Source organism: Mytilus trossulus, chromosome 6, assembly GCF_036588685.1.
Source record: "Mytilus trossulus isolate FHL-02 chromosome 6, PNRI_Mtr1.1.1.hap1, whole genome shotgun sequence".
NCBI lineage: Eukaryota > Metazoa > Mollusca > Bivalvia > Mytilida > Mytilidae > Mytilus > Mytilus trossulus.
The window spans coordinates 75,526,519-75,536,720 of record NC_086378.1 but is presented as its reverse complement, the minus strand read 5'-3'; the positions used below and the strand labels follow the sequence as shown (position 1 = coordinate 75,536,720).

Below are 10,202 nucleotides of genomic sequence, written 5' to 3'. Positions count from 1 at the left end.
ATATTTGTTATTCTCATCGTATTTTGTCTAAATAATGCTTAGTCTGTTTCTGTGTGTGTGTGTGTTACAAGTTGTGTCGTTGTTCTCTTTTTATATTTAATGCGTTTCCCTCAGTTTAAGTTTGTTACCCCGATTTTGTTTTTGTCCTCAGACGGTTCTAATTTTGGCAGATAATTAAATCGCAATAAAATATTTTAGGCGACACTGAAATACTGTCAAACATTTAAAGAATCATGGCGATTCGTAATAAATGAAATGAAGTTATGTATCTGTATTAGGCATAGCTCTTATTCTTTATGTAAGGTCTATGTGCTTGTATGCTCATTTTCGCAACAATAAACAGAAGTATAACTGTACAGTTTTTATGAATAAGGATGATGAATTAGAGCAATCAGGAGATTTAGATTATTCAAAGTGAAGTCTTATAACTAAGTCCTTGGATTTTAAACCATCACCTGTTAACTTTGACCATTAAACCTGAAATCTACCAAAGTGAAATGTAGTTTTCAACACATGTGAAATGAAAAAAAAACTACGAGGAAAATTCAAAACGGAAATTCCTTAATCAAATTGGATAAATCAAAAGTTCAAAACTTTCAAACAAATGGATAATAACTCGCATATTTCTGACTTGGTGCAGACAATTTCTTTGGTATTAACTGGTAGATTAAACCTGGTTTTATAGGTAGCCACACATTTCATCTATGTGACAGTCGCAAACAATTTCAATACAACGATGTCTGAACAAATAAAAAAAAATATAAACATGTAAAAAAAAATGGGTACACAAGTCAAAATTGGGTTAAAATCTTAATCTCAATAAAATAAACAAATATGTTAAAAGAAATACAAAAAGGCATACAAACAAACCACATTACCAAACATGAAAAACAAGAATACAAAAATGAATCATAATACAATTACCAGTATTAAGGGGATTATAGCAAGTCGAAAAATAGAAAATCCACTCAAAGAAAACAAATTAATAGTACATAAATCTGAATACAGACGTTTCAAGACTGATAAACAGGACCCTCACCCCGCCCTCCCAAACAATAAATTGAGAGTGATCTCAGGTTTTTTGCGAAAACAAACGTCGTTTTGCTCGTGTAAGTATATAAATATGATAACTCTAATTCCATAGGTCTTATTCGGGAGAAAGAAGACTGGAATTGTGGTTTAATAAAAGAACGCACATTAACACTAGAACAAGACGCACTTATCTGTTAAACAATGGAGAACATAAGAAGTGTAAAATGTTCACAAATATTTAAAGCAATCAGAGTTCATAAACAGTTAATTTGACATCGTATTGACGTTTGCTGTCCTTCATGTAATATATTTAGCTATATTACTATATCAGATTGAACCTGCAAGCATTGCTATTGAAAGACACGGTCATGTTTGATTTCAAGAATAAAATCTTGAATTTCAACACACAAAAAAATAAAACATAAATTTTTGTTACGCTTCATGCTATGGATATCTATAATTGATGTATTCCAATTCATTTAAACACTCTTCTTTTTAAGGCTTGTTATTTTGCTAATACTTAATTATAAAAATCGTGATATGCCCTAAGCTATGGGATGCTTCAATTCTATTGGATAAAGCTCTTATATTTGTAGTATATATTTCAACAATTATAATAATCCCATCACAGTCGACAGATTGATATCCAAAAGTAAGTAAGACTTCTATTACTTTTTTTTTAACTTCATGGCTTTTAGATAAACATTATAGTTTCTTCATAATAGTATTTTTTTAGTACTTTATCGAAATCTAGGATAATTTGATTATTTCATATACGAATCGAAATCACAACATTCATTTTATTTTGAATATTTTGCATAATCAATTACCCTTTTATGAACGAATTGTAACTAAATGATAGGTGAGAGGAACATTCTATGTAAGCTGAGGCCAGATGATGTCATATCGGACGAAAATCAGAAAAAAATGTTTTAGTATTCGTAGAGAAGGACAAAAATCGAAACTGTTACATTTGTGTACTTTGCATAGTGATCTTTTGAGGATTTTACATTTTGTAATCGAATGAAATTTATTTACCATTATTATTACAATTATTGAGAAATCAGTTTATAGTAAGAATATTTGAAATAAGGGTATCATTTCAATTCTTTAATTTCGCTTCATAATTCTTTTACTGAAATAAGTTTTATCTTAACTTTAAATATGTCTGTTGTTGCGTATATATCATTTCTTAAATTGGAAAAATAAGATAGGAGAGGAAAGAATCTACAAAGACACGAAAAACCATGTCATTTACTTCGGTACTTGCATGAAAATACGGATTTTTTTGTGTTATTAAAATTTACTGTTACACAATTTTAGAAATTATTATAAATTAAGGAATGTATCTCCCTCATGCAAAGCTCTGATTCCTTTCCCTGATTTGGCTTAACTTTTTGGACCTTTTGGATTATAGCTCTTCATCTTTTATATAAGCTTTGGATTTCAAATATTTTGGCCACGAGCATCACTGAAGAGACATGTATTGTCGAAATGCGCATCTGGTGCAAGAAAATTGGTACCGTTAATTTTATTATCATTAATCAAGACAAGGAAGCATTTTGGCTTTATTTGAATACATATACCATACAATGATCCAGACACACGTAGTGAGTCAAGTAATAGTAAAATGAGTTAGTAACCGTAAAGGAACAATATCGATAGAACAAAACCGATTTTAATTAGTGAATTTATGGTCCAAATGGAATAAAATGAGATTGGAAACGGGTAGTGTGGAAAAGAGTCAATAACCACATTAAATTGCAAATTACAGCCATTTAGTGCCTTTTAAGATCTTAAACACAGCAAGAAATGGAAGCTGTTGCAAATATGTGATCAAGTTGATATGAACCAGTTATGCATTTTATTAAGGTTCAGTGCTAAAGCTGTAAATATATTTTGAAATACCAGATATATTTAATGTGTATTCAATTATTACAGCTCCTTGATACTGATATGCATTGTGTAAACATGCTGGCCATATTGACAACGATTCTCATGGTTTCTGCTGCATATGCTGGTAACTAACATAAAACTGAACATACTTTTGCAAATTATTATCCTTTTCGGCGATTGTGAACATCAACGTTTTTTTTATAATTTGATAATAATTAATTTTAAACGTATTACATAATTCATTAAATCGTTTTGTATTAAATAGAAAATATCAAAGAAAATATTCGTAACATTTTTTTTTATTCCTAAACTAAAAATACAATAGGAATAAAGACAAACCGATATAGTCAATCTTGTAAGGATTCCAATGAGATATCAACGCTTACTTAATTTATTTTAAATTATTCAGTGCAATGGCCAGCAGGAAGCTATACGCTGGTGAAAGCAAAAACCGGATGTCCTACTGGATGGAAAGAAGGATGGAGAAAACAAGATAATGAAGACAAAAACAATAAAAACGAACTTACAAGCGGACATCATTTCTACGGTATTAGTTATTACAAATTTTTATTATTGTCAAGTTACATTTAGATCACTGTTTTAGTGTTTAAAAATAAGATAATTATGAATAATTGTTATATGATGTGAATGCTAGTATTTATAAATGCATGAATTGGATTGGTCAATTAGATCTTTTTGTTTTAGTTTACACTTAGATAAATCATGTTTCCGAAACTATTTTTGTAATTTTCAATGTGTTCTGTTCATGCGCGATACACATGCATGCAGGCATTCAGGGATTTCTAGCCAATTGAGATTGAAAAACATATTAAAAACAGTTGTGTCTTTTCAAATGCGCATCTAACAAAAAAGAATTAATACATAAATGCTTCAAAAATGACGAAAATTACCATCTAATAACTGCAACATGTGACATGTTTAATTTATGTCTAGCAAAAAAATAACTTACAGGTACCTTTGGATCGAACATGAAGTTTTATTATTGTACCAAAGACCAACAAACAACCTCTGGAACTCAAAGTTGGCCAAATGGACATTATTGTATTCTAAGACAAGGAATATCCTGTCCACCAGGTATATATGAACCTTTAGAAAACCTAGTAAAAATGTATATAAATGAACAAAAGTCAATCTTTTGATTTAATTGTAAAACATTTTTATATTCTCTTTTGATGGTAAATTATCAATAGGACACACAAAAAATAATACGATATTGCAATTAATTAGAGAAAAAAACATAACTATTTAAGGGAAGGACTTAGCTGTTTTAGAATTTTCAAACTTATTTTAATTGTGAATGTCCAAAAAGTAAAATCACAAAAATACTGAACTCCGAAACATATGTAATTGAATTAAAAATGTGAATATCCCATCAAGGCACATTTTGTCAAACAATTTTTTATTAGACTCAGATATAAAATCAATGAATTTTTCTACAACTTATTATTCAATCATTTTTTTAATATATGACTACAATGGTTACTTTATATAAGATCTATAGACCAGTTGATTATAAGAAGATTATGTGTCGTTTTTTATTGTTAGGTTTCCAGACCGGAAGTATCTATTGGGATGACGAAGATAAGAATAATAGCAACGACAAGGACGGAGTACTACCTAGTGGACAATTCGATAAAGATACACTTATTGACTACTGTTGCAGGTATTATATTTTATAAATAAGATAAATCTAATAGAATAGGGTAAAAATGTAAATTAACATGCAAGATGTATATAAAACTTATAAATGACCAAATGTATGAGATCAACACAAATGCATCATAATGCTTATTTTTTTGTAGAAAAGATAACAAATGAAATGTTTCAGGAGCTCAGGAGAGGGAGGGAGGTGTGATTAATATTATTCTTCATATGTCATTCCAATATATGTATATTGCATATAATCATAATGACTTATTCCATTCTTTTACAGATCTGATGGATCCTACAGCACTAAGATTCTCCTTCCAACAGAGAAACCATTCTATCTGCTACGCTTTACATCATCACCATGCCAACAGGTAAAAGGGATGATTGCTAGTGAGGAAATCATCAAAACAGATGACGAGGACAACAACAACAAAAACAGCAACAGTGGAAGTCACCCCTTGAATGGTGGAACCAGAGACAATAAGCTCTACTACTGCTATTATCACTGATCTATTTCACTAAACATAGTATAAAATGTATAGAATGTAGTCTTGGTTTTCCTAGATATCTTTTATATGTTTCAAGCATAAAAGATATTACATTTCATTACGTTTTACAAAGTTCATTCTGTTTGAAAATTATAAAAGATAAATTATATTAATTTACACATAAATAATACTCTTATAAAATAAAAATGCTGTTATTGTTTTTTGTCTCTTTATATTATAATATAACATTTTAAAAGAGTATGACTGTAAATAATGAAGTCTGGAGGCTGTTTTTGGTGCATTGATGGATATTTTCTGGGAGGGGATGTTTCATCATGTAGCTGCAACTCACAGTATGTTCTTCTTTGTGATGCTAAACTTATTGCAGATTTTTATGAACGGAAGTAGATCTAAAAACGTGTTAACAAAGAAACATTCTACCTGTGCTGTTGGTTTTAACGTTTGTATTAGATTGGTGTAATTTTGAGGCTTTTTACATCATTCAACTTCACGTCATTGATGGTGTCTGTCCTCTCACTAAATTATTTAAAGTTTGGAGACTTTGGTTATCCCATCTATTCAATCAAACGGTAAGATATAAAGGGTACTACATAGATATAGGAAGATGTGGTGTGAGTGCCAATGAGACAACTCTCAATCCAAATAACTTGTTACAAAAAGTAAACCATTATAGGTCAATGTACAGCCTTCAACAAGGAGCCTTGGCTCGCACCGAACAACAAGCTATAAAGGGCCCTAAAATTACTAGTGTAAAACCATTCACGATAAAATTGAGAATGGAAATGATGAATGTATCAAAGAGACAACAACCCGACCATAGAAAAAACAACAGCAGAAGGTCACCGACAGGTCTTCAATGTAACGAGAAATTCCCGCACCCGGAGGCGTCCTTCAGCTGGCCCCTAAACAAATATATACTAGTTCGGTGATAATGAACGCCATACTAATTTCCAAATTGTACACAAGAAACTAAAATTAAAATAATACAAGACTAACAAAGATCAGAGGCTCCTGACTTGGGACAGGCGCAAAAATGCGACGGGGTTAAACATGTTTATGAGATCTCAATCCCCCCTATACCTCTAGCCAATGTAGAAAAGTAAACGCAGAACAATACGCACATAATAAACAGATCTCATATCTTGATTTACATCATAAACATTGTAAAAGGAGTCGATTGAGAACAAACTTTCACACAGAAGAGTTGATTGATAGAAGGACACAGCTCACAAAGAAACTATCAAATTAAGTGTTTATGTAAAGTTCGGAAGTGGAAATCATCTCTTCGAAAGATTTAACGGACGCCATCTGGACCTGGTTGACTGTCATGTTATATCTGTTCCACAAATGACGACGGATATGTTCCAATCGTAATAACCAGAATCCCGTCTGCCTTTTCTAAAATGTTACATACTGAATTAGACGATTCATCAGGTTATGACCTTTTTATTTATTTGCATTGGTGTTGTGAGTTACTTTTGAGCAATGAGTTTGAATGTTCCATTGGTATCTTTCACCTCTTAGTTAAAGATAACTACGTTATATAGATTTTAGTTAATTACACAAGCGGCACAGTTACCTATATATAGTTATAAGAAGATTTGGTATGAGTGCCACTAATACAAATTTCCATCCAGGATATAATTTGTAAAATTAAACCATTATAGATCAAAGTACGGCTTCAACACAGGTCTTCGCTCACACCGACCAGCATCGGTGGATATTTTTCGCATTAGAAGTTATATTCACATCCCTATTTTTACGAGAGAAAAAAATATTAGTCCAGTAATAACTAAAATAAATATTGGATGAAATTTTATTTTTAGATGCGAATAGTTAAATACAAAAAAAGAAAATTCAAAAAAGAAAGTCTCTCTAAAAAAAAAGGCACAATCAAAAGATCAAAAACATCAAACGAATTGATAACAACAGTCATATACCTGACTTCGTACAGACATTTTCTCATGTAAAAAAAATTGGTAGATTTAACACAGTCTTATAGCTAGTTAACCCTCTCATTTGTATGACAATCGCATCAAATAATGATATTTGATTTTAGTGCCTTCAAAACAAAGTAGAAAATAAACAAAATTAAGTCGAAGAAAAGTCAAACTAAAAAATTTCCGAACAGCAAGAAATGTTCCTGGCTTGGTACTGGCATTTCCTTCTATAGCATATTAAAGATTGTACCTATTTATGTGCTAGTTCAATTTCTCATTTGTATGTAAGTGGCATAAAATTACATCATACAGACAACCATGTTTGTAAAAACTATCAATAATAGGTGAAATATAAAGTGTAGGGAGTAGCAGAAAGAAACATCAATTGCATAAGAATAGAAGGATTGATTGCTTAATTTGTGTTTACAGTCACTTTCAGCCCTATTGGCTACTCTGGTCCGCTTATTGTGTTTTTAAAAAGCTGCAATACCCGCAGAGAACAACATAACTTTGATAGAATGCACCTTCCATCTGCGGGGTTAAGACTCTCAACTTCAGAGTTAAAATACTAGTGATATATTAGTTAAATTACTGAAACCAATTGGCCACCTTGGTTCCTTCATAAAAAAACCAACAAATAATCAAATAACGAACGAAAAGACATCCACCTGAAAAAAAACCCCAACATTTCACAAAGAAATGTACAGCAATTAGAAAGAAGTTTAACAAACCTATCCAAAATACAGGTTTATCTAAGGCTTCATGAAATGATGAGCAGTTCATTTTCCAAAAAGGGACACAATGGTACACACTTGTCCGTTTATCTATACTACTAAAGGAAGACACTGATTTTATTGAGCCGTATAGCCTCTGAAATCATACAAAGTCGAAAACATTTGTGATTTGACGTATACAAGTTGTGATTCTTACATCCTAAATTTGTTTTTGGGAACAATCTTTTTTTCAACAGATTTTTTTAGAACATATATCTCAATTCGGAGACTAATATTGATCCGTGTCATATATGCTTTGACGCATGCTCAGAAGACCTTCTACACCCGAAATAAATCTCAGTTTATACATGGCAATTTGTAAAACAGGAAATTTATAAAAATGACAACATTATTGATATTCCTGTCAACACCAAAGTGCTGACTACTGGGCTGATGATACACTCATGGACGACCCAGTAGTGTAAACAGTTATCAAATGTACCAGGATTATAATTTATAATATTATATAATTTATAGTTATATATTATATATTTTATAATTATAAATTACACCGTGATAAAATCCTTGATATATCTATACTTATATGACCTGGACCGTGATATTCGTTATTTTATCCCTCGCTAACGCTCAGGATAAAATTCAAATATCACGATTGAGGCCATGTTTGAATGTCCAACAAATCTATAGCCTTCATATTGATGTATATCAAACGTGATGTTTTTTATCAACACACTCATATTTTTACCATAATATATATTGACGTCATGTGATCCAAGTATTTCGGATTACTTTTTTTCTATTTAGCCTTGATAATTTTTATACTTTTTATATAAAAATATAAATATGGAAACAACTATTAATATGTTTTTTTTTAACGTTCCGTTTCATTTTCAGAACGCATCTCGATATTTCATTTTGCTAAGACAAACTCAAATATTTATTCGAAAAATCCATAGAGTTTTATTCAAATAAGCTGCTATACTTGTTCATATTGTTTATTTCCATTTTTATACATACTTTTATACCGATCCTAATATGTTTATTTGTCAGCTCAAAAGGTTCAAATAAATAAGACAGACTATTTAGTTATTATGTAAAAGAAGTTCTCATATATTTTGTTAACGAATACAACGTAACTCTGAATAAATTAAACACCTTATCTCCTTGAAATCAAATTTAAGATTGTTAATAATGTTATTTAAGGCTGTTTAACATTTAATGCCAAACCTAGTGCATATTTGTTATAGGAAAAAGATAATATATGCAATAAATATACCAGCCCTGCTTTGTACTAGGCCGACACGATGATAACGTGTTAGGTTTCAAGGCAACACTTCAAAGGAAGACCTACATACAATAATAGCCTTTTCAGGCACATTGTTCTGAATCCGAGACGATCGGTCTTGTGTCTTGTTTCCCTCATGCCACTTGTCTGGCATAGAAACGACACATACCTATTTTAAAGCTTTGCGTGACCCGCATACGAGGCGAACACGCTACAACATTTGTAGTCAATAGTTGCTTGATTGGATTAAGCGCCATTTTCATTACTATGGTGTTTCGTTGCGGTATATTGTGGAGGAAGCCGACATGCATGGGGAGAAACATCGACCTTCGGTTGGAAAGCATTCATAAGAATCAGAGTTAATTAAGAGTGAAGTTGAAAGCATTTGCCGCTAGCGGAATTGGAACACCCAATCCAAGAGTATGACTACTTAGACCTCACGGCCACTGAGACCCAATTAGTCAATGAACCAGAGATACATTTTGTTATTTTAAGACATGCACCAGATTTTGTTCATTAAAATATGTATCTTTATGATTGGAGGGTCATGCGTTTTATTGAAATTTGGAGTCATTGGTACCCTTGTGCTTAAATAGTTAAAATATAGAATACAAAGCTGAAGTAAGATCAAATAGAAAAAGCACACTTAAGTCGATAATGATGTCATGAAATTTTATTTCTGTGACAGATAACGCTTTTATCAAATTTACATCAACTTTACAAATGAATATCGTGACCGAAATAGAAAATTGCTAAAAATTGTACGAACGAATGTTTTCATTTCATCTTTATTATGGTTTTGTTTACGTTAACATAAATATATAAGTGAGATGTACTTTCAGGTATATAAAAAAGGTAAAAATAGCATACCGCTGTTCAAAATTCATAACTCGATTGAGAAAAAACAAATCCGAGTTACAAATTAAACTGAGGGAAACGCATCAAATAAAAGAGACCTACGACACAACAGAAACACAACATTGAAATGTAACACAAACATACTATGATATAACAATGGCCATTTTCATAACTTGGTAGAGGGCATTTTAAGAAAAAATAGTTGGTAGAACCTGTTTTTTTGTCACGCCAAACCTCCCGCTTTGATGGTAAAGTAACATTAAAATGACAACATTAC

The 10,202-nt window shown here is 31.2% G+C and overlaps 1 protein-coding gene across 1 annotated transcript; it reads left to right on the top strand.

Annotated features, from left to right (window-relative positions):
- The first annotated feature begins 1,653 nt into the window (after window positions 1–1,653).
- LOC134723750 (uncharacterized) lies at window positions 1,654–5,171 on the top strand. The gene is made up of 6 exons (XM_063587296.1): window positions 1,654–1,684; window positions 2,974–3,052; window positions 3,338–3,475; window positions 3,901–4,023; window positions 4,495–4,612; window positions 4,883–5,171. The coding sequence occupies exons 2-6, from the start codon at window positions 2,989–2,991 to the stop codon at window positions 5,106–5,108; spliced, it is 669 nt and encodes a 222-aa protein (XP_063443366.1). The 5' UTR covers window positions 1,654–1,684; window positions 2,974–2,988; the 3' UTR covers window positions 5,109–5,171.
- The last annotated feature ends 5,031 nt before the right edge of the window (window positions 5,172–10,202 follow it).

Excerpts from the sequence above, each read along its gene's own strand:
- LOC134723750 (XM_063587296.1), top strand. The coding sequence starts at position 2,989 with ATGCATTGTGTAAACATGCTGGCCATATTGACAACGATTCTCATGGTT. Across the intron at positions 3,053-3,337 it reads GGTTTCTGCTGCATATGCTG|TGCAATGGCCAGCAGGAAGC; the intron begins GTAACTAACATA and ends TAAATTATTCAG. Across the intron at positions 4,613-4,882 it reads CTTATTGACTACTGTTGCAG|ATCTGATGGATCCTACAGCA; the intron begins GTATTATATTTT and ends ATTCTTTTACAG.